Source organism: Scyliorhinus canicula, chromosome 13 (genome assembly GCF_902713615.1).
Source record: "Scyliorhinus canicula chromosome 13, sScyCan1.1, whole genome shotgun sequence".
NCBI classification, from domain to species: domain Eukaryota; kingdom Metazoa; phylum Chordata; class Chondrichthyes; order Carcharhiniformes; family Scyliorhinidae; genus Scyliorhinus; species Scyliorhinus canicula.
Genome location: NC_052158.1, coordinates 68,615,114 through 68,640,707, shown reverse-complemented (window position 1 = coordinate 68,640,707; position 25,594 = coordinate 68,615,114). Strand labels below are relative to the sequence as shown.

Below are 25,594 nucleotides of genomic sequence, written 5' to 3'. Positions count from 1 at the left end.
CACTTTTTTTGCATTTATGACATTTTTAATCTGCGTTGTTACTTTGTTATCTGTGTACTTATACCCCTGGAATATTATGTCCCTGTACTCCATTTAGACTGCTTATTCTTCCTATCAAAACACACTGGGCTGGATTTTTGTTTCTGAGACAAAGGGCTGGATTCTCCGATTTTGAGGCTATGTCCCCATGCCGGCGTGGGAATGTTGGCGTTTTATGACAGAAAAAATTGGCTAGCAGCAAGGCCGCCTGGAGCACCCGGCTCTAGGTGCCGATACCGCCCGGAGAATGGCCGGGTCCGTGGCCGCACATGCGCACAATGGTGGCCTGCAGCGGCCGTGCCGTGTTACATGGCACCGGCCGAATGTGGACCCGCCCCGTAAAATAGTGCCCCCCCCCCCCCTTTGGCAAGCACCCCCTCCACAGTGCCCTCAGCCCCTGATAAAGTCCACCCTGCCCAAGGATTGTGCCCCCCCCCCCCAATTGTAGCGGCGCTGGACTGAGTCCACAGCCACAACACCGAGTTCCCGACGGGTGAGACTGCACGTGACCGACGCCATCGGGAACCCGGTTGTTCGGGGGGGGGGGGGGGGGGGGAGAGAAGAGCCTCAGGCAATGAGGCTGTCAATACGTCACGTGGCGTACTCTCGGAGTATGCCGCTTTGGAGGGGGCGGAGCATCGCAAAAGCGGCGCTGCCCCTGATTTGGTCGGGAACTGCGATATTGTGGCCGATCGCCAAACGCGATTTAGCCGTACGCGACCGGAGAATCCAGCCCAAAGTGTTGACACCGACGCAGAATTTGTGGAGTTCCACAACAGCAAAATTGGCGCCGCACCTGGATCGATTCAGCTACTGTTAAGGGGCTAGCACCTGCGCCAAGTGGTATGCAATCGATTCTAATGAGAAAAGGTGGGGGATTCACCAGTTTCGCGATTGACATTCAGGCGTGACAAGCTGCAACCGTATATACACACTTCACTGCTCTCTCACACATCCCAGCCAACAAGATGGCAGCAACACAGAGCTTGAGACCCTCCTGGACGCCATGGAGGAGAGGCGGATGATCCTGTACCTCGGCCTGGGAAGGAGGCTCCAAACTGCTGCCATTTGTCGTGCCGGGGCACAGGTGGCAGAGGATGTGAGCACCGTGGGCAACACCATCCGGACCGGCCAGCAGTGCCGTAAAACACTGCATAACCTCCTCGGGGTGGCCAAGGTGAGAAGGCAGCACTGTGCCCGAGGCACCAACCCCCGACCTGCACCAAATTGTCGATACCCATACTGCTCGCCGTAACCGGGTGCCCTAGCCACTTGAGGCCACCAGCTACCCACCCCATGGCCTGCATCTATCAGACTGCCTAACACTGTTGCTTTCTGTCCACCCCCCTCTCCGCCACTCGCTCCCCCCATTACGGGGGAAGGCTGCCCACAACCTCCAGGAGCAGGAGAAGACAGGGCAGACTGCCAGATATGCGGACCCTCACTATGGCAGAGCAGAGGGCCTTGGACGTGGTCAGTGGCATGGAGGAAAGAGAGGTCACCATGGGCGAGGAAGTGAGACCCCATTTAGTTCCGGTTCCCCATGACACGTGGGTCAACCCCTGGAACACCAAGCCAACACCACCCCCACCCTCGTCCTCACCCCTACACCACCCTCACTGCCACACCACCCTCACTCCCACACCACACCCCCACAGGACCTTCACCCCACACCACCCTCGTCTGATACCCCCCCCCCCCCCCCCCCGCCACACCACGAACTCCACCGCCACAAGCTCACTCCCACCAGCCCCCGGTCTAATCATACGTCTTGTCTTGTGTCTTACAGGACCTGTTGGTGATGGGGCCGGGTCCACCTGGAGTCCTTCGCCCCCCAGCCAGTGCTGCAGCCGGGGCCCCTCCACGTGTCAAGCAGCAATGGGAGCAGCTCGGACACCAGCCCTCTGCCCGAGACTCTGGGCATCCCGGCGCTCAAGTCGGACGATGACCCTGACTTCCCCTCACAACTGTCTCCAACCCCTCCACCATCCCAGAGACACTCACCTCGGTTGGTCACTTTAACAAAGAGGTGCCCGGGAGACTCTCTGGTGCGCACCACAGCTGATCCGGTACAACAGGTGTAGATAGGAACACCCAAGGGGACGGACCGTCAGAGGGCAGGCTGACCCGAGCAACTAGCTTCCTTCCAGACAGGTTTTGGGATTCTGGAACAGAGAGTCCCATCCATGGTGGAGGTGCAGCCGCAGAGCCAGGGACTATATGAGGGGTTGTCGGCGAGCATGCAGCACCTACAGGTGCAGTTGGAGGAGTCCAACCGCATGCAGCAGCAGGAGGTGGTGCCAACCATGTGTGCCACACAGGCCAACATCGCACAGGTGGTGTCTGCAATGGAGGCATTGGTGGTGATGGCTTTGGCTATGGATCAACATGTCTTAAGGTCTGAGGCAATCTGTGCAGGCGCTGGCCGTGGTCCAGGACAGGGTTGCCGACTAGCGACCATGTGCCAGAGCCACCTGGAAATGGCAGCGATGCTCCTGAGCGTGGGCCAGTCACAGCGTGCCATGGATGGGAACGTCGGCGGCATTGCCCCTGCAGTGACCGACATGGCACAGATACAGAGGAAGGTAGCGTTACGGCCCGTAGGGCCAGAATGTTAGACACCTGTTAAGTTGGCAGGGGTGCAGGGCACAGTTCAGTTATAGGGGCTAGGGCACCAATATGTATATATTTGTGCACATTAAACACCTGTTACCACTGTTACAACCTGCCTTGGTGCTCTGTCAGATGGGTGTGGGTGGGCTTCTCTGGGCTGGCCAGAGAGGGAGTGATGGGGGTGGGATGGGCAGACGCTGTGGGTGGCCTAGGGTCCCGACCCTCCATCCATCCTCCCTCCACCACCACCATCCCCCCCCCCCCCCCCCCCCCCCACTCCCCGGCCTCGACCATCCCCCCAGGGATCCGATGGGACCGTGATGGAATGGCCAGCTCGCATGCAAGGATCACCCAGATGGACAGTGGAAAGTACTACTGTGGGCAGGAGGAGTCAGACCTCATCATATGTGCGGAGCACCAGAGCTCATCGCAGAGCGGATTGTCATCATCCTCTATCCCATGGACCAGACCCGCTATTACTGTCAACTCAGGCCCCCCCCCTAGTATGTATCAAGGAGGGAGTTGCAGGCAGGGGGTGGAGGGGTGGAGTGAGAGGGTGTGGGAGTGAGATACAGTGTTCGTGCCCCTGGTCTATTACCTCCCCCCTGGTCGGTGAACCTGGAGGTGATCAGAGTGTCTTGTGCACGTTGACCCTGGCGCACATGTCATGCGGCCTCCTGTGCCTTCCTGGGCCCCATGTCCTGCTCATCCTCCCCCTTCTCCGCATCCCCCTCATTGGACGAGGTCTGGAGTTCATCCTCCTCCAGCATGTTGCCCCTCTCCTGCGCGATGTTGTGGAGGACGCAGCAGACCACCACGATGCGGGCGACCAGCTCAGTGTCATACTGGAGGGCCCCTCCAGAGTGGTCCAGGCATATGAACTGCATATTCAGGAGACCAAAGCACCGCTAGATCATGCTGCTGGTCGCTGATTGGGAGTCGTTGTAGCGTGTCTCAGCATTGGTCTGTGGCCTCCGGATAAGTGCCATCAGCCACAGCCGCAGCAGATAACCCCTGTCACCTCGGAGCCAATCCCCCAGTCGGGGGAAAGTGTCTCAAACATGTCGGGAATCGCCAAATGTGCCAGGATGAAGGCGTCATGCACGCTGCCAGGGGACAAACATCAACCACATCAACGAGAGTTAAGTGTTGTCAATTTCCAGCTCAGAACTTCAAAATCACTCAAGCCTAAAGGGGTAAAGGAGCATGATTGGAATGCACTTAACTCTCTTTGATGTGGTAGGAGAGGGGTGGTCAGGTATACATTGTGATGGGGTTGGTGGGGGTGACTCGGGTGGACTTTGGGGGCAATTCCCTTAAGGAGTTACCCCCTTGGCCCACCGCAGGGACCACCATGTCAGGTACACATTTGGTGATACCAGTAGTGATCCGTACACGGGATTCCCAGCCCAGTGGACTGGAGATTCGCTAGGGCAAGGAGAATCTGGTGCCCAGCCCGCTAAGTGGAGGTAAATGGGTCATTAAGACCCTCTTACATCTATTCCCATCCTCCCGCTGGCGTGTGGACGCATACCTCAATCCCATTGCAAGCTGAGGGCCGGAGCATAGCAGTCGATTTGGCACCTGGCATGAACCTGAATTTTGCCCAGACGCCCAATTCTCTGCCCAATCGCGATCTGCCAATATCGCGGGGCGGAGAATCCAGCCCTGGCAGAAGTTAAGCAGTAGGGCACTGTCTGGAACCGCCTGGAAATAGTCTGGAAATAGTCAGGTTGCTGGAGAAAAATCTAGGTCCTGTGTCTTTTGAACTGAGTGGGAAACGGCCACTGCTCAGACCTCCAACTTCCTGACGCTGCAGATTAGTTTTTCAAGGATACCAATGACCTCTATCTGCATATTGAAACAGCCCACCAGACTGGGGCAGCTGCCCTGCTTGCTTACGTATTAAAGTGGGTAATTTGCTTCCCTAGTTTAACACACTCCACTGTTTCTGACAGGCAATGGGAAAGGTAATTTGAGGCTTTGACAGACTTTCTGTGGGACCTTTGACTCACATTTCACAAATCAATGTTCTACCTAATGGTTGGTATCAGTCATTATTTGAAAATAGCACTAACTATTTGGATAAGAGTAGCTCAGGTCAATGTCTCTGGAGCCCTCAAAGTCCCTTGCTGCTTTCCCCTAATATGCTGATGGCTGTTGCTTTTTGTGACCAATGCCATAGCTCCACAACTTCGTGCCCTAAAATTGTTTCTTCCCCTAGAAATACAGAGTCTGGAATTAAAGAGCTTGTCACACAGAAACATTTAAAAAATATAAATTTAGAGTATCCAATTATTTGTTTCCAGTTAAGGGGCAATTTAATAATAATAATCTTTATTGTGTCACAAGTAGGCTTACATTAACACTGCAATGAAGTTACTGTGAAAATCCCCTAGTAGCCACACTCCGGCGCCTGTTCGGGTACACAGAGGGAGAATTCAGAATTGTCCAATTCATCTAACAGCATGTCTTTCGGGACTACTGGGAGGATACCGGAGCACCCAGAGGAAACCCACGCAGACATGGGAAAAATGTGCAGACTGGCACAGACAGTGACTCGAGCCGGGAATCGAATAGCGTGGCCAATTCACCTACCATGCACACTGGGAGAATGTCACACAGAAACATTTGAATCCGGTGTCAATTTCAGAAATACCCCTGATTCCAATTCCAACACATCAGACATAAATAATGAGCATTGGCCCCAACCAAATGACCAGTCTGGCAGTCCAATTGTGATTGATTAATAGAAACAAACACTAGAGGACATGTCGTGTTAACCTCTGTGTGTCCAGTCTAACAGTCAGAATCACAATGATTTTGATTGTGGACCAACAACCAATGGTTCTCCAATGCTGCTTCCTATTTCCTCTGCAAAGCTTTTTGTAATGATATGCATAAGCAATTGTGTATTTAAATATATTGACCTCAAACCAGCAGGTGACAGTGCAATCTCGGGGAGTCGGGGTGAGGCTTGTTCTGTATTAGCTCTCGTCTTCTAGTTGTTAAAAGTTTACAGTTTATTAGTGGTATTAGTATTGTTTTCTACCCACATTATTGTAATTTAATAAATCTTAACTAGTCATGAACTAGATGCTCTTTGGTGCACTGATCATTGCAGCGCACTAGAACATAACACTTTTGGGGAATTTGTTAATATAGCTTGCATTTAATTACAGTTATCCAATAGGAACCAGTAAAGAAAATGAAAGTTACTCTCAGAGTCTCATTCTTCTTCCCTTTCCCAGATCCACATCCAATATTGACTCAACAAAATTCTTCTGGTTCAGATCATTGCTTTGATATGATTATTCATTTGTTTCCAGCTAATGGGGCGAGTACGATGACAGTGGTTAGGACTGTCGCCTCACAGCACCACGGACCCTGGTTCGATTCTGACCTCCAGGGACTGCATGGAGTTTGTACATTCTATGTCTGCGTGGGTTTCCTCCGGGTGCTCCGGTTTCCTCCCACAGTCCAAAGATGTGCAGTTTAGGTGGATTGGCTATGCTAATTTGCCCCTAAGTGTCAAGGTTAGGTGGGGTTACAAGGATAGGGTGGCGGATAAGCCCTGTGTAGGGAGGTCTTTAGAATATTTGGTGCAGACTCGATGGGCTGAATGATCTCCTCCTACATTATAGGGATTCCCTGATTATAATGCCGGCGCAGACACAGGACTCTTATTTAGTCCTTAAATGTAGTTAGTACCAATCTTTGAGCCTGCTATGATGTCACATTGACATCGACCATTGCAGAATTGGCATGCTCCTTCACCAATTAATTACAGGACCTCTATTAGGCACTAAAGTAGGGATCGCATGGCGCACTGGGTAGCGTCACTGCCTCTGAGCTAAAAGCTCCACATTTCAGTCCTCCTCCAGGACTTGATGGGCAAGGAAGGTGCGCTCATGGCACAGCCAAACAGGTTGAGTGTCAACCTGCAAACCCTTCCAAACACATCAATGGTTGGGGGTAAGAACTGGAGAGACTCCTGGTCAGCCACACTTGATGTGGAGTGACACCCCCCCAAGCTATAAGACTAGTGATCAGTTCCACGAATTACTAACTATGGAAACAGACAGAAGTCTGCCTTAGTGCACCACTAGGAAGAGAATTGCAATTGGACTAGTCATTTGGAGCTGCCAATTGGTAAATTACTAACTTCAAGTAAAATTAATCTAATCTAATTAATTAATATAATCTGTTTTCAGGCTCCCATGATTTTGTTTTCTTTTGCTCCATTGTTTGGACTCCTTGATCCTTTAACTTTAAAGGTATTTGTGACCCTGAGTGAGAAATTGCTTCAATGTTTTACAAGCTATTGCCACAACCCTGACTGATGATGCAATATTTGGCTGATAATAGAAGAAATTAACTCTTTGCTCATCTCCTGTTTCAGTAATTATCAATCTACTGAGAAACATTGTTTAATGCAACGCTCAGTCCATACCCTTTACTATAATCAGGTTTGCACGTCAATTATAGCCAGCCCATGACACCCAAAGCTGCTTTATTTTATTATCTTTTTAAATTTAGGAGCAATTTAGCATGGCCAATCCACATATCCTGCACATGTTTTGGGTTGTGGGGGTGAGACCCACGCAGTCACGGGGAGAATGTGCAAACTCGACACGGACAGTGACCCGGGGCTGGGATCGAACCTGGGACCTCGGCACCATGAGGCAGCAGTGCAAACCACTGCGCCACCGTGCCACCCACTTCCACCCTATCTCACAGGTATAAATTCCCCTGAACTGAATCACGAAACACAGCCTGTAACTATCCACACAAAATGATCCATGGTATGTATCCAGACTCCTCCTGCCACTACTATTTTATGGGACAATTAAAATAAAAATGCAGGTTTGCAAAACTCTTTCGCTGGATCTGTCTACTTTAGAAAGGTGTAGATTTGAGTCTGATTTGAATGATGTCTATAAAATAATGAAGGGACTAGACAATCAGTTTAATAGTTTGGGGCGGTCTGGGGACTGTATATAAATTAACATGGGGAAGTGGTTCTTCTTTTCCAGCAGCAGGCTTCTGGACCAAGCTGCCAGCTGACAGATGATTCATCCTGAGAGCACTGGATCAATTCCTGACGGGAACAAACATTCCGGTATACCTGAGGTCGGGGACCAGTTTAGCTCAGTTGGCGAGACAGCTGGTTTGTGTTGTAGGGTGAGGCCAGCAGTGTGGATTCAATCCCCATACTGGCTGAGGTTAGTCATGAAGTGCTCATCTTCTCAACCTTGTCCATTGCATGAGGTGTGGTGAGCCTCACATTAAACCATCAGCTCTCACCCTCAAAAGATGAAAGCAGCCTGTGGTCACCTGTGACTATGGCGACTTTATCGTTATCTGATACCTGAGGTACTTTCACCAGAAAAGGGATCCTTAACTATGTATGTGTTGACCAAAATAAACAAAGGTGATCCTTTTTGCGAGTTAATTTTGGTCTCTATTTTATTTTAGTTTACCAGTGAAGAATGCCTCATGGGTCAATTAGCAATGTTCTTTTTTTTTATAAATTTAGATTACCCAATTATTTTTTCCAATTAAGGGGCAATTTAGCGTGGCCAATCCACCTACTCTGCACATTTTTGGGTTGTGGGGGCGAAACCCACGCAGACACGGGGAGAATGTGCAAACTCCACACAGACAGTGACCCAGAGCCGGGATCGAACCTGGGACCTCAGCGCCGTGAGGCGGTTGTGCTAACCACTTGGCCACCGTGCTGCCCTTGCAATGTTCTGACTATGGAGATAATACTAATTTTTTTTAAATTAAGATTTTTCTACTTTATTATAGGTACTTTGAGACGATGGATAGCAGAATATTTGGTGTTCCTCCAGGTGATGAAATGACTGGGATGATATCAGTGATGTGTTCCGTCATATTATATACTTCGGTGAAGGGGCAGAGAGTAATGTAACTAAGTTTGTTGATGGTACAAAGCTAGGTGAGAAAGTAAGCTTCGAGGAGGACAGAAGGTGCTGAGTTTTCTGGTGGGCAACAGGACCCTGACGCAGGATGATACTGAGGTCCCGAGCACCTGCAATCTTCAGGGAGGTGGCCTCCCAGCGAAAGCCCCTGCATTGGCTATCTTATTAAGGATGGCGGCTAAATACCTGAGGTAATAGGCCCAATGAGAGGGCCTAGAGCCCAGGACAGCTGGAGAGATGAGTGCTACTGAGGTGGAAAGGCAGTGCAGACTCTTCGGAAATCTTCTGCAAATTTGGGAATGAAGAGGCTGTAGTCGCTGTAAAGAGGGAGCCCTGCCTCAGGATTAGTTTTGGCCGTGGCTGTGGCCTTTCAATCTGGTGATTCTTTCATGGCAGTGTAGGACATTGATGGCCCTCTAGATTCCTGCTGGGCTCTGCAATCAGTGGGAAGCCATTTCAACAGCGGAAAATTGCCATTGCCAATGGGAAATTATTGCTAAGTGGGTCTTCAATTGTTCTAATTGGCTGCCCACATCTGTGGAGCAAGCTGCCTACTTTGTCCCTAGGCCATCCTTGGGAAATACGCCATAGATGGGCAGACATAGATTCCCCCATTCTCCTGATCCCTGTTTCCAAACACAGGGCTGAGAAAATCTAGCTCAAAGTACCTGCAAAGAGATATACATGGATTAATAAGTGGTCAAGAAGGTAGTAAATGAGGTGTAATATGGACAAATCTGGTTATTCATATTAGGAATAAGAAAAGATAGCAGGATATATTTTAAATGGTGAGGAACTATGAAATGTTGGATGTTCAAATGAATTTGTATGTTCTTGTACATAAAACATATACAGTTACCATGCAGGCACAGGAAGCAATTAGAAGGCAAATTGTCTGTAGACCTTGGAGTACAAGTGTCAGAAACAATTACTATAATTGTACGGGGTTTTAATGAGATCATATTTGAAGGACTGTATATGGTTTTGGTGGCCATCTCTAAAGAAATATATACGTCTTTGAGGCAATGCAATGATGGTCCATTAGATAAACTACTCAGTTTATATGATTGCCCTGTGAGAAGGCATTGAGTTGAATGGGGCTACACTCGAGTTTTCTCATGAAACGGATAGGATTCTGATAAGGTTTGAGGGGATATTATAGAATTTACAGTGCAGAAGGAGGCCATTCGGCCCATCGAGTCTGCACCGGCTCTTGAAAAGAGCACCCTACCCAAGCCCATACCTCCACCCTATCCCCATAACCCAGTAACCCCACCTAACACTAGGGGAAATTTGGACCCTAAGGGCAATTTATCACGGCCAATCCACCTAACCTGCACATCTTTGGACTGTGGGAGGAAACCGGAGCACCCGGAGGAAACCCATGCACACACAGGTAGAACGTGCAGACTCCACACAGACAGTGACCCAAGCCGGGATTCGAACCTGGGACCCTGGAGCTGTGAAGCATTTGTGCTATCCACAATGCTACCGTGCTTAACTATGTATGTGTACTTTGAGACGATGGATAGCAGATGAGAGCCTGTTCCCTCCTGTTAGAGAGTCTAGAACTGGGGCACATTGGCAGGGCTGTGAGAGGTTCAAGGGATAGGGGGCGTCAGATCACAAAGTGGAGTTGAAATTGAAATCAGACCTTATTGAATGGCAGAGCAGACTTGAGTGGACGAATGGGCAATTGCTCCTCCGATTTTTTATGCCCTTATGTTTTCCAGGTGGTAAAGTGTGATGATGGATATCGTGAGTGTGCAGTGTGTTCCTTCAGGTAGTAAGGTGCAATGATGGATGTAGTGAAGTGAACAGTGTTTCCCAAGAAACGCTCTTTATGGTAAACTGCAAGTCACTTTTATTTAAGAGCCAAGACCCAATATGACTAAAGCTATTCATTGAGATCAGTAATGTATACTAGAGTGTGACTATCTAGTACTTACATATGAGGTCAATTTTACTGTACTGTACTGAAACAAATACCAAATGGCCCTAAACCAGCCTCTGGCTTTTCAGTAGACTGCTCAAAAATAAAGTGCCACTCAGAAATTAAACAATTACAGAGTGTTGAATCAGGTAACTGAAGAGTTTTTTTGCAGTAGGCCATGGCTAGATACCATGTTGAGAGGCAGCCAATCATCTTACAAGCCAACCTAAAAGCTAGCAACAGCTTGACAACGGCTTTGAAAAGCTGGCACGGCACCCAAAAAGCTGCCAACTCAAGAATGGATCTCTTTATGAGCCTATATGAGATGAACAAAAAAAACGTGGGTTTTGTAACTAAATCTGTAGCTATACCCAACATTCTTTCATTTGTTTTGGATCAAAGAAAAGCTGAAAACATGAAGAGGGAAAATCCAAATATTGAAAGGGAAAAATTGATAATGCCGTTTTCTGGCAAACCAAGCACATGCTCCCTTGGAAATCTTCGATTTTCTTTTAACTTGAATGCTGCCATTCTGGTTAATCATTTAGATGTATCTCAATTTTCTGATTTTTTTTAGCCCTCTAAAATGCAAGCAACTTGACCTTTAGGGGGTAATTTAAAGCTAACTACTCCTTTAAGGGCAACACAGCAGAGTAAGGGTCACATGGCCTGTGTGATCAATCAGGACTCAGAGTGTGAAACTGCGCCATATGAGAGAGGCTCCTCGGCAAAGAGACATTTTGGGAGCTAGTTACAGCCATGTGGCTGCTGTACAATTCTTAGGAATAGCTCCTTTTTGTGGTTACTAATGGAATCTCTGAAATTACATTCTTACACTAACATACTGGGGAGGTTAGATTAACATTATCATCTTTGTTTTTCAACAGACCAACAAGACATCAGTTATCCCAACTCTCCCAGGTCCATTCCAACCTCAGTTCACAGAGGCACTTAACTCGTTTCACATCCAGTTCACAGATACACTAAATGCCATCCAACTCCCCATCCTTTCCTTTAGATTCTCTACTCCTCCAACCTTCCTGGATTAAATTAGCACTTGTTGCCTTTTTTACCTACTATGAATATGGAATCAATGAGGTTGCCCTCCTTCCTTTGGATATTGCTCAGTGTTGCCAGGTATCAAATGATACCACCACAAGGTTCAACCGGCTATTGATTAAAGAACCAGACACCAGTTAGCAGTTAGTTAGTTCAAGTTCAAGGGTACTTTATTTACACACAATTAGTCATGCAACATAAACACTACTAGTTAAACTACATCCATCGACTATGACAACCTGTACTTAACTTCAGGCACCCAGCTTAGGTCAGAGGAACAGTGGCCGTTGTTCGATTCTGGATCTATTGGGTCTGTAGAAGTAGCTGCTGCTCAGCTGGGCCCATCCGTCTGGTAGCAGGCGTTGAACTTGAACTTGCTTCTGGTGGTGCTGCAATTGGAAGTGGACGTTGCCGGGGCGCCAGGTCCAAGAGAGGCCGAACACATGGTGGACTCTCTTTTTATTCTTGGGGGTTTTTGCGCTCTTTTGGGCGGTCCTTCAGTTTGGACCCCACTAATTGGGTGATTCCTGATCACTATGTTCGATTCGAACCAATAAATGGGAGGGTGCCTTGATGGCTGGGCACGACCCAATCGGTCATTGACCCTGTTGTTTACGCTTCCCGAGTACAGGAAGTGGCGCCGAAATGTCTGGGACTGTATCGGTCGCTCAAGTATCAGTCCTTTGTCTGGCGGAGATGGGCCATCAAATGCTAATCGGTTGGGGGTTTCGATACCGTCTGGATTCCTCACACACAAATATACATTCAGGCTCTGAGCCTGCCTGAAATTCGCATTGTCCATTTTTTCCCGCTATGCTTTGCGACCTTCTCTGTTCCTGGTTGTAAGTGGCCATCCCAAATGGCTACACACTCCCCTCATTTAAAACTGTCCCTCTTGTTGAACTCCCAATCAAACTGGCACCCTTACCCATCCCAGTTTAAGCTGAATCTCAACTGATACCTGCCCTCTTCCTCTGCATTCCCTTTCCGTTAATACAGTACTAATCATCTCCTACCTTCAAGCCAAATCTCTACTTCTAGCTTCTCTTCTCTTCCACTCCAAAACACTGCTCCGAGCTTTTGCCCCTTTCACTTCTTTATTGCCATTGATTCTCCCCCTCAGTCCTCCACTTACACTTCCCTCTCTACTTCAATGCAATTTATTCTCTCATCTCAATTACATTCATTTAAGGCCCCTTTCTGCTTCCCTTCAATGCTATCTGTAGATCCCATACCCTTGTTCCATTATTGCCATCCACTGTGTTCCTTTTCCTCTTCAATGCTACCTATAATTCCCCCTTCTTTCTTTTCATGACCACCCATTCTCTCTCATCTTCATTATCATCTCTTTTACCCTTCTCACTGTTCCATCATTGCCATCCAGTGCCCTTGATCTATTTTCATTCAGCTCTCCTGCTACTCTCGCGATTTGTGCTGTTAAACGCTGCGGGCAGGGATTTGTATTCTTGACAAAATTCCTGCTTAGTGTGCAGGAAGTTGAATCTCATAACTGCAAGAGACAGGTAGGAATGGCACGGAAGAGAAGGAGGCCCAGTCTGTGCTGATTGTTACATACAGACTGAGACCTCAAAACATTGAGTCAGCAAGAAATACTGATGGCTGTGATACATGAATCATCTCTAGCGTGACATATGGCAATTGTTGGATTTTTAACAGTTAAGAGAGAAAATGAGCAAGCCAAGAAAAAGCATTTTCCAGAATATTCTTGCCTCTGTTTCTTCCATTCCTGCAGTAACTGACTCCTCTGGAGAATAGTTCTGCAAGTCTTGAGAACCAAAATGCTATATAAGCACTGAGAGCTTTGCAGCTAATTTTGAGCCTGTCCTCATCAGTCACAGGCACGCTTGCTCTTAAAGCTCACTCAATCCCAATCAGAAGTAGTTTTTCTCTTGTTCCCACTGTGAGGCCAGTCGCAGTAATTAATCCAGCCAGCTCAGCACTAATATGCGGCAACTGGCAGCAGTGAGGCAGAGGACATATCACAAATTTAGTGCTTGGCACTTTATAAGCAGTCAGCACACTGATTTAATTTACCAATCTTGGTGATTGTTATCTGAAGACTGTGTAAATGCAGTAATGCAACATTAGATGTTGCAAATGTCTAAGATAGGTTTATTGCTCCAACAATTCTGTAATGAATATTTGTCCAAAGAACACAGGAAAAGGAATAAACCATTCAGCCCCTCTGGCCTGCTCCATCATTCAATTAAATTGTGCTGTACAACTGAACCGCATTTTTGATGCATATCATGTGATACTCTCACCCAACATAAATATATCTCAGATTTTAAAGCTCCAATTGCTCTAGAATAATGGGGGAACATTTGGGTTTCAAACTGTGATTCATCACATGTTCTGCCCACATTCTCAAGCCATGAAACGGCCAACACATCCATCCCTGTGACACGCTGCCTTCCTACTCCAATTGGAAAGCAAAAAGACTCATTACCCAGTTGGATGATGCTCGACTGTCAGCCAAACAGCCTCCCCTACAGCCCTCCCCCCCCGGCTGAGCCTGAAAGGATGGTCATGGCGGGTAGGAAGGGTGCGGTGGGGGGGGGGGGGGGGAGAGGGTGAGGGTGAGAGACCCCCGATCAGAGTGGTCGAGTGGAATGTACGAGGGTTAGGGGGACCGGTGAAAAGAGCGCCAGTTTTCTCACATCTGAACGGCCTGAAAGCAGACTTGGTGCTGTTACATTAGACCCATCTGATGGTAAAGGACCAGATACGGCTGAGGTAGGGCTGGGTGAGCCATTCCGGCTTCGATAGTAGGGTGTGGGGGAGGCTATACTGGTGGCTATTCGCAGAGTGGACAGCACCTGTCATACCCATCCTTAAACCAACAAAGTGGTCCATCTCTGTGAGGATTATAAGCTTACGGTCAACTGGGTTTTTAAACTGGATAGGTACCTCATGCCTTGAGTAGAAGAGGTATATGCCAAACTCGCAGGTGGCCAGACATTCACTAAGCTAGATATGAGCCACTCCCATCTTTAGCCTTAGTGTGACGACACTTCCCCAAATATGTAATGATCAACATGCATAAGGGCCTGTATGAGTTTACTCACTTTTCCTTCGGGGTCCAGTCAGCGTGCACCATGTACCAATGGATTATGAAGAACATACTCCAAGGGTTACCTAAAGTAGCGGTAGACTTCAGAATGAGAGCACTTGATAAATCTAGAAGAGGTCTTGTGACGATTTTAGAAAGCTGGGGTACATCTGAAAAGGGAAAAATGTGTTTTTCAAGTGAGAAAAGTGTCGTGTTTGAGCTATTGGGTGGATAAGTGGATAAAAAAGGGCTACATCCAGTGGAGAACAAGGTGAGGGCCATCAGGAAAGTACCAACTCCAAGAAACACTGCGGAATTGAAATCCTTCCTGGGATTAGTAAATTATTTCGGGAGTTTTATCTCGAATTTGGTCTCCTTGCTGTCTCCCCTACACATACTACTGCAAAAGTACCTGAAATAGTCTTGGGAGGGAGGCACCACAGGTGGAGGCCTTTGAGAAGTAAAACAGTAGCTGCTGTCATCTAATATATTGGCCCATTTCGACCCCAAAAAGGAACTCATTCTGAGGTGTGATGCTTCCTCGTACGGGGTTGGTGCGGTACTTTCACACTGCTGGAAAGACGAGACAGAAAGTCCCATCACCTCGGACTCTCTCGGATGCCGAGCCAAAGTATTCGCAAACTGAGAAGGAGGGCTTGGCGGTCATGTTTGGTGCAAAAATGTTTCACCAGTACGTCTATGGCAGGTGATTGACAATAGTATCTGACCACAAGCCCTTACTGGGGCTTTTTAAAGAGGATAAGGCAATTCCCCCTGTTGCGTTGGGCCCTGTTACTTGCAGCCTATGAATATACCTTACAGAACACAGCCCAGGAATGCGAATTGCTAATGTTGATGAATTGAGTTGCCTCCCGCTACCCACAAGTCTGGCTCTCCTGCCAGCCTTAGAAGAGCTTACGATGACCCTAAATTCTTTAGAGACTTTACCAGTATCTGCAAGCAAATCAAGACCTGGATGCAAAAGGATCCAACACTGTCAAAATTGAAGCTTATGATCCTGAACGGCGGAGTCCAAAGACAACCCTGAGATGACATGAAACCTTATCTGACTAAGAACGATGAACTCAGTGTTGAGGACGGTACTATTTTGTGGGACGTCCCTACCCGGGCAGCCCCAATTGTACTGGAGCTACTAAAAGCCACCTTGGGATAGCTAAAATGAAAATGCTCGACAGGATCTCCATCTGATGGCCCGGTCTCGACTCAGACATCACACACTTGTTGAAGCAGTGTGGGTCATGCCAGGATAATCAAGGATTCCCTCAGCCTCCCTTCAGCCATGGGGGAGGCCAGGCAGGCCCTGGATGCGAGTGCCAGGCCTTTTATCAGTTCTATGTTTTTGATCCTCGTCGATTCACACTCCAAATGGTTGGAGATACACATGGACTCCACATCCTCCTGCACTACGATTGAGAAACTACGACAAGAGTTTTTGCACGCATGGCATAATGGATATCCTAGTTTCCAACAATGGCATGGCCTTCACCAGCGGTGAGTTCCAAAGTTTCATGTAATCCAATGGCATCAGACACATTAGAACAGCACCTTATCACCCATTGTCGAATGGAATGGCATAACAGGTAGTGCTGACCTTTAAAATCAGCATGAAAAAACAACCAGCAACATCAATAGAAGCCACATTTTTTATTCGATTATAGGACTACTCCTCATATTTCAACAGGAAACACCCCAGCGGAACTGTTAATGGGATGACAGCTTCATACGAAATAAAGTCTCCTATTCTCAAACCTGGCAAGGAGGGTGGAGTCTCAACAAGAGAACCAGAAAATAAAGCATGACTCAGCGAGAACCGAAATAATGTTCATGTCAGGTGATCTGGTCTGTGTGAGGAACTTCGGAGATGACTCCAGTTGGATGCCTAAAGTCATAATGGAGAAAGTGGGACCAGTATCCTACAAAGCGAAGGTCCAGGATGTCTTGAAGAAACACCTGGACCATCTCAGATGGAGGGAGTCCATCCCCGTACAAGCCTCACTACCGACCACAGAGGTGACCATCGTTCGTGCAGGGCAACAGCCCAAAGAGAACTCGGAGTCCAATTCAGTTCACACTTCCAGATTCAGTTCTGTCCTTGATGGACCTCAGCCTGATCATGAAAAGGCAGAAGAGATCTCCTCGCTTTGGGAGTTCTGAGGGAAAAATGGACTTGAGGGGGAGTGTGTTATGGTGGCCTTGAAGGACACGAGGGATCGTCAATAGATAGTGGGCTTTGTGGAATATGAATTTACTGTTGAGCAGGGAGAGCTCACCCAATGGGGATTACCCACTTCTCCAACCCGGACCAACATCTCTGTAGGTCCCCGGGCTTGGATGTATGTATTGTAATGCGCAGCAGTGCTCTTTTTTGTTACTTCATTGATGGACTTGATGTTGGAAGACTGGGCTTGGCAAAATTATTACAGTTCCCATTTGTGGAATTTACCATGCATGCAACATAAACAGACACAAGTCACAATACATTTATGGACAATTACTCTGCAGCTTTGTCAATATGCATTATAATGCCAAATAAAGATTTTCTCTCCAGATTTTAAACGAAGGAGGAGATCCATATCTTGAAGACAATCAAGGTTGGTTTGTATTTCATGATCTTAAGGTCGAAACTGCTGGATTCCTGCATCAGAAATGTAATGAGGTGGGACATTTGTCTGCCAGAGGTCCAGGATATTGGTACAATCCCATAATCGAAGGATCCTGACTCCGAGTGAAAATGGGTAAAGGCCCTGGTTGTTTGTGTACTTGTAAATAAAGCACAGCGGTGGATGTTGGAAAATTCTGTCAACTGGACAGACTGAAACAACATTATTAGGTAGTCACTGATTTCCTTGAAGTGTACTTCAGCAAAGTGCTTACTTTAAGGCCTCAGCCTGTTTCAAAAACCTTGGTATCAACAAGGTTGTTGTACCTTAAAACCGCCTGGGCCTTTTAACCACATCTGAGCACGTACAGTTTATTCAATTTCCCAGTGTTCAAACTATCCATCAGGATGACTTGACAGGTAAAATGAGGTGCCACTTCACTTTCTGGGGAAAGCCCCAGAAAATGAATTAGAAGGAAATAGGAGATTGAATTTTCAAAGTTTTATTTCAGCTTAAGTCTGCCTTGGTTAACAAATACTGTGATCTATTATGAACTGCTCAGCCAGAAAACACCATTAATCAGTACCTGCAATTTTGCTTTCTTTATTGAAGGTTATTAAGAGTGATTTCTCAAGGAAGGATTTTTATTTAGTCACAGCCCTTTTTGTTGATGTTGAAACTTCAATTAGAAAAATTTCTCATGAAACATTTTCAAGATCAAAACGTGTTTTTAATACAAAAGAGCTTATAAACCAATATTCTAAAACTTCTTGTCCAATCCAGCTGGATCCCAGGACCAGCCCCACCCCTCCCAGATATTGTTTGAATCTTTCCTCAGTGCTCCAGAACCCACTGTTCACGTTTCCAGTACTCTGATATCAGAACTACCAACTACTGCTTCTAGTTGCCAGGGAACCACCCCAATGATCCCTCCTTGAATATTCCCAGATTGAAGGGCTCCCTCCCAGTGCTGTCAAAGTGCTCCCATAAAATACTGCTAGACCCCAAACCTCATTATAGATACCTCCAATTCCCAGGCAGTTACAGGATAAAATTCTATGTACAAGGCTTATTCTGTATAATTCCATTAAATTGAAAGAACATTTATAATTATGCCGGTTTGAGAGGCTGCTGCTTGTTTGATTTTTCTACTGGTCATCTGGGTTATACATGCTAGTCAAAAAGGTCATATGTCAAACCTATTGATAAGAAAATGCATGTGGGTGACCCTCAAATTTCACCAAGTACCTCTGGGTTTCGATTAAAACTTCCTCAGATTTTGCTGGAACTCCACTGATTTACTTATACTCCCTCGGTTTTACTAAGCCACAGCCACTAGCATCTTTATTATCATTCACTGCATTACCTAGAAGTTTGTTAGAGGGTACAGTGATATCTGACAACTCTGGTCAGCAACTAGTATATTTTTACAGCCCTTTATGTCCACAGCAGTAATCCAATTCACTTTTTCTCCATGGTCAATACTATGTTTTGGCAAAATGTGATTACTTTTATTTCCTTTACAGCCTTTTGCACCACGGTCACTTTTTCTAGCCCCAACACCTTCTTTAGCAGTGGAGCTAACTGACTTTTTCCCAGCCGATTTTAAAGGGCCTTTGCCATCAGTTATGATTTGCTTACTGACGTCCCACAGCATGACTTTTGCATCATTCCCTCCAGAAATCAGCCAGTAAGGATGGGAGAGAGAGTTCAGAAAATGAACCTGAGAAACACCCAGACTGTGACCACGGAACCCATATTCGAACTCAAACCTTGTTCCTGTCACTCTGAATAACCGTATCCTGCCGTCTTCAGCTCCACAGGCAAATATGTTGCCACAGTTGGCAACTGTTGTGAAGTGGGCCAGTGGCGGATTGAAAAGTTGGCAACCAGCTTGCTGTTGCATTCCTTCCATCTCTTCTTGTGCTATGTCCTGAAGGCTCACAGTCCAAACAGGGCGTGTTTTCTGCAAGTTCCACAACATCACCTTTCCAGGAAATAAGAAAGCAAAGTATGTTAGAAGTGAATGGATGACAGTTGGATTAAATGTCCTTACAATTTATCAGCCAAGAGTGAACTAACTGCCAGGATATTAAAGAAAAGCACTGTGATCACCTAGGACATTTGGGGTGACAGTTATTTGCACAGGAATAGAAACTGAAGATATGGCTTTTTCCTTTGTCGGCTAACACCCAATAATATTGGAACTCAAGATATTAAGAATACAGGTACAGGAAACTTTCCTGTCCAGGTTATCTACTTTTTAAATTTTATTCTTTCATGGGATGTGTTCATCACTGGCCCGGCCAGCATTTGTAGTCTATCCCTAATTCCCCCTGAACTGAGAGGCTTGCTCGGCCATTGCAGAGAACAGTTTCGAGTCAATCACACTGCAGTCGGTCTGGAGTCACATGTAGGTCAGACCGGGTAAGGATGGCAGATTTCCTTCCCTGAAGACATTGAGCCAGATGAGTTTTTACAACTGCCGATAGTTATCATGGTAATCATTACTGAAACTAGCTTTCAATTTTAAATGTATTAATTGAATTTAAATCCTAGCATCTGTCATGGTGGGATGTGAAGCCATGCGCTTAGAGCAATAGCCTGGGCAACTGGGTTACCAGTCGCGACATTACCACTAAACCACCATCTCCCCAGTCAGTAGTCATTGAGTCACCCAGACCAGAAGTCACAGGTTGGCTCCCTGGACTGTCCTAAGTTGACTGGTCTCAGTCTTGAGCAGCAGTTGGGGTGCAATAATTGTCATTGGGACCCCAAGTTCATTTTATTATTTCATGCAGCAGTCATCGTAGGCAAGGCAACTGTAGGGAATTGGACATTCTGAATTCTCCCTCTGTGTACCCGAACAGGCGCCGGAATGTGTCGATGAGGGGTTTTTCACCATAACTTCATTGCAGTGTTAATGTAAGCCTACTTGTGACAATAAAGATTATTATTTTATTGTGCATCCCTAAATGCCCATGAAATGAAAATTGCTTATTGTCACGAGTAGGCTTCAATGAAGTTACTGTGAAAAGTCCCTAGTCGCCACATTCCGGCGCCTGTCCGGGGAGGCTGGTACGGGAATCGAACCGTGCTGCTGGCCTGCTTTAAAAGCCAGCGATTTAGCCCAGTGAGCGAGAAGGTGGTGGCATGCTGCCTTCTTGAACTGTAACAGTCTAAATGGTATGGGAAAATCCAGTGTTGTTAGGGAGGGAGTTCCAGGATTTTGACCCAGCGACAGTGAAGGAATGGTGATATATTTCCAAGTCAGGATGGCGAGTGGCTTGGAGGGGAACTTGCAGGTGTTTTTCCATGCATCTGCTACTCTTGTCCTTCTGGTCTTACTAGGTCTTACTTCCAGTAATTCTGATTGTTGATTTGCCGGCCTCGTCACACCCAACATGGGTGTCACAAGACCACTGAATCTCGCGAGATTCAACCGAACCTTATGAGACATTGCAATCTGGATCTCGCCCCACTAGACCTAATGGCTCATGCAAATATGCATTCGCCGGATTCTCCTGGTGCCCGGGAACTAACACCCTCCCCAGCGAGACTTGACTGTGTGCCAGTTAGTACTGGTCCACACAAATGTGGACCAAGTGTAATGACATGTGAGGGGTCTCCCAGGCCATTGGAGATCCCTGGGTGGCCGGGGACATGGCAGGGTGGCACCCTGGATTTCCCTCTGGAACCTGGGCACTGCCAGGGTGCCTGCGATGCACTGCCAGGTCGTCAGTGCCAAGGGCCGGGACCTGGGGGGGGGGGGGGCATGCCCATGAAAGGAGGGATGAAGGGAGGGGCAACAGCTCTCCATAATTTTGAAGTGAGCTGGACCAGGGAGAAACTCCCCAAAAATGACTAAGTATGGGTGCATCCGGGTCTGGATCTCACCCAAATCGCCGGCGGGAAACACCCCGCCAAACTCACCCAAATTAGACTTAGGAATTCCACTCACGATTTACTGTCAACATTTACCATAATAAATAAGGATAAACTACTTCCAATGATAGAAGGTTTTGGTAAAGATAGATTCAACCTCAAATATCCATTCTGTCCCTTTTGTTACATCCAGACTTGATTATTCCAACGCATTATTGGCTGGTGTCTCAAACTCTATCCTCCATAAACCTATTGCCATCAAAATTCTACTGCCAGTATCCATCAAGTCCTGTTCACTGATCTCATCTCTGCTTACTGACTACACTGGCTCTGGTTAAAAAACATCTTAAATTTAAAATTCTCATTCCTGTTTTCAAATCCCTTTCCCATCTTCTGTTACCTCCTTCAGTCCCACAACACCAAGATGTCCTCTAAGCTTTGACAAAGAGTCATCGGACTCGAAACGTTAGCTCTTTTCTCTCCCTACAGATGCTGCCAGACATGCTGAGATTTCCAGCATTGTCCCTTCCGTTTCAGATTCCAGCATCCGCAGTAATTTGCTTTTATCCAGTGTCCTCTAATCCTGGTCTCCAAGATGTCCTCTAATCCTGGTCTCTTGAGCATTCCCAACTTTAATCGGACCACCATTGGTGGCCATGCCTTCAGCTGCCTGACTCCCAAGCTCTGGAATTCCCTCTGGAAACCTCTCCACCTCATTTTCCTCCCTTTAGAAAGGCTTTAAAACATACCTCTACAACCAAGCCTTTGTCTGCACTAATATTTCATTATGTGGTTCAGTATCGTTTTAACATTGCCCATTTTATAATAAAGATTCATAATAATTAACATAGCAACACAGGTTAATAAAGCACTGGGACTCATCTCTGGAAGAATAGAAATTAAAAGCAGAAAATGCTGGAAAATCTCAGCAGGTCTGGCAGCAGTGTAGCTGACAGACCTGCTGAGTATTTCTAGCATTTTCTGGATTTCAGATTTCCAGCATCTGCAATATTTTATTTTTAATTCAAAGCAGATTGGTTGTGTTAAACTATTTAGAACCTCTGTTTGCTTGCAAGCAAACCCATCCAGATTTCAAATAGAAACCTACATAGTGTACATATTCAGGGATAAGCATTGGACTCCTCTCACATATTTCATAGAATCAGAGAATCCCTACAGTGCAGAAGGCCATTCAGCCCATTGGGTCTACACCGACCCTTCAAAAGAGCTCTCTAACACACCACTCCCCGTCCATGCCAGCCTATTCACGTAACCCCATAACCTAACCTGCACATTCCTGGGCACTAAGAGACAATTTAGCATGGCCAATCCACCTAACCTGCACATCTTTGGACTGCGAGATGAAACCGAAGCACCCAGAGGAAACTCACGCAGACACGGGAAGCACGTTCAAACTCCATGCAGGCAGTCACCCAAGACTGGAATTGGACCCAGGTCCTTGGCACTGTGAGGCGGCAGTGCTAACCACTGTGCCGCCCTGAAGCTGGGTCGGAATAGGACTGCGTGCCTGACTCAATGCAGGGCATGGAGCCAACAACTGATCCACAGAGAGAAAGAGACTCTTTCTGCCCCTCCAGCAACATTTCTGGCTGATCAATTTTGCTTCATAATTGAAGCCCCAAAAGGGCCAATTTACTCATGCAAATGAATGTTTGCATCTTACGAGCAGCTTTACATGCATAATTCTTTCTCTATATTCAAATCAATAAATGATCTCAGCAAAATACTGATGGTGCTAAAATGTTCAGATTACATAAGGCGTACACATCATTTCATATAAAGAACATATTTTCTTCTGAAGTACGTTTGAAGGTATTTGCCTTCAAACTAAGATGTCCCACTGTATGTTGTTGAAAAAATCGTACTGAATGTTTCCAAACTGAAATATATATCTGGTTATCAACTGGAATCATAAAGAATGATCTTTGGCCTGATGATCCATTGTTTTCAACCTTTGTTATACTGAAGAAAATTGCTTAACTGATTGGAAGAAATAATTTCTGATCCCATATTATTACACCTTGCTTGAAAAACGTGTTAAATGTCTCTCCTGTTCCCTTTTGATCTCCAGTTAAGTGACCACACAGGCAAAATGTCTAACATACAATATGTACCTGCATATCTAATCCACAGGAGAGTAAACTCTGTGGCCTTTGAGGTCGGAAGGTCACACAAGAGCAAATGTTTGAATGTCTCCGTAGAGAGCGGCTGACCTTCTTGCTTGCCAAGTCTATGACTTTTATTGATCCGGAATCATCTGCAGCAGCAAGATGGCTGCCTGTTTCATTCATGGACAAGCAGTTTATCTCGTCCTCATTCACATGAAAGCACTCAATGGGTTCTTTGAGGGCTCGAATATCTAGTACGCTGACTGCTTCGCTGTGTGATGCATAGAGTATGCTATCACAGGTTTGCGAGAATGACACACAGGTGACATCATCGTCATCTCTGAGATTCAGGTGACTGATGGCAGCACCTTGGCTGTTCCAGATTGTAAGGGCTCCTTTCTCTGCCCCTGATGCCACAACACTCTCACTGTTAACATCCAGGCACAACACTGTAGATGAAGCCCCTGCAGTCCACTTTGAGGCCATACCTAAAAGAAAAGTGCAAATTGACATGAAAATGGCCGTTTTCCCTTCCACTAACTACAGTAAATATTCAGATGGGGTAAAAGGGCCACTGTTAATTAGCAACAATGCATCGGTTTTCCACCTCATCAGTTCCAGCACCCTGTATATTTTTCTCCTCACTGGGCTGGTCAACTCCCAGATCCACGGCTCCCACCTATCCCCTCCTCACATTGAATGCTCCTGTTCCCCTTCAATACAGCCCTCACTTCCCCCCTTCCTCTCATTCCCCCTTCATTATCCCTCCCTCTACACTTTCTTTTCCCTCTCTCTTCACATCCCCTCCCAGTTCACCACCCATCTCCTCCCCTTTCCCCAATCCATCCCTCACTATTTCCCCTGCCACTATTCACCCCCATCTACACTATAGTTCACCTCCACTTCAATATAGTCCATCGCCCAGCCCCACGATATTCCTTCCCCAGCCCCCACCAACCTCACTACATTAACACCACTACATTTCACCGTGCTACTCACCCGTCCCCACTCATTCGCCACCACTACTCCTCCCCATAGCATCCTTACAGTGCAGGAAGCCATTCGGTCCATTGAGTCTGTACCGATCCTTTGATAGGGCACCCCACCCAGGTCCACTCCACCCAGGTCCACTCCCCATTACCCCACCTAACCTGTACAGCCCTGGGCACAAAGGGCAATTTGGCATGGGCAATCCACCGGAAATCTTTGGACTGCAGGAGGAAGCTAGAGGAAACCCACAGACGCAGGAGGATGTGCAAACTCCACAGTCACCCAAGGTGAGAAAAGAACCCGGTTCCCTCGTGCTGCAAGGCAGCAGTGCTAACCACTGTGCCACCCATAGACCCCATCATATTCTTCCCCCAAAAACACAATAGCCTCCTCCCATCCGCCTCGCCCCACTCCATCCAAACTAGTCCTCCATATACTCAGTAGTCCTGCTGTGCCGAGTGACCCGGGCAGATAAGCAGATTCACTCCCCGAACCCCACCTCCAGGCCCGGCCCAGGCCAGGACCAACGCCGATCACCAACGGAAGCCAGACACGCGCGCGCGCCGAGCCTCGCCCCTCGCGCTCCGGGCCTTCCCCCCCACGTTCCGAGCCCCGCCCTCCCGCGCTTCCGGCCCCGCCCCCGCGCTTCCGGCCCCGCCCCCCCGCGCGCCGAGCCCCGCCCCCCGCGCTCCCGGCCCCGCGCTCCGATCCCCGCCCCCCGCGCTCCGATCCCCGCCCCCCCGCGCTCCGATCCCCGCCCCCCCGCGCTCCGATCCCCGCCCCCCCGCGCTCCGATCCCCGCCCCCCCGCGCTCCGATCCCCGCCCCCGCGCTCCGAGCACTGCCCCCCGGCCACCGCGCTCCGATCCCCGCGCCGAGCCCCGCCCCCCGCGCTCCCCGCCCCGCGCTCCGATCCCCGCCCCCCGCGCTCCGATCCCCGCCCCCCCCCGCTCCCATCCCCGCCCCCCCGCGCTCCGATCCCCGCCCCTCGACTCCGATCCCCGCCCCTCGCGCTCCCGGCCCCGCCCCCCGCGCGCCGAGCCCCGCCCCTACACGCTCCGGGCCCCGCCCCTACGCGCTCCGGGCGCCGCCCCTACGCGCTCCGGGCGCCGCCCCCCGTGCTCCGAGCCCCGAGTGGCTGGCTCCCATCCCCTCCCCGTGCCGCGCGCTCCCACCCCCCCCCCCCCCATCTTGTCCCGCCCGCCACCTGCCCCTCTCCCCCCCACCCCTGTCTCCCCCCCACCACCCCTCTCTCTCTCCCCCCCCACCACCCCTCTCTCTCTCCCCCCCACCACCCCTCTCTCT

At 48.1% G+C, this 25,594-nt stretch overlaps 1 protein-coding gene across 3 annotated transcripts; it reads right to left on the bottom strand.

Annotated features, from left to right (window-relative positions):
• Positions 1–16,315: 16,315 nt before the first annotated feature.
• wdr53 (WD repeat domain 53) lies at positions 16,316–24,900 on the bottom strand. Of its 3 annotated transcripts, none has more exons than XM_038816011.1 (3): positions 24,790–24,900; positions 23,307–23,788; positions 16,316–19,273 (listed from the first exon to the last, which is right to left on the bottom strand). In XM_038816011.1, the coding sequence occupies exons 2-3, from the start codon at positions 23,784–23,786 to the stop codon at positions 18,653–18,655; spliced, it is 1,101 nt and encodes a 366-aa protein (XP_038671939.1). In that variant the 5' UTR covers positions 23,787–23,788; positions 24,790–24,900; the 3' UTR covers positions 16,316–18,652. The 3 variants fall into 3 exon arrangements, with proteins under 3 accessions (XP_038671939.1, XP_038671940.1, XP_038671941.1); XM_038816012.1 differs by having other exon boundaries at positions 24,728–24,850; XM_038816013.1 differs by lacking the exon at positions 23,307–23,788 and having other exon boundaries at positions 24,790–24,881.
• Positions 24,901–25,594: the final 694 nt, after the last annotated feature.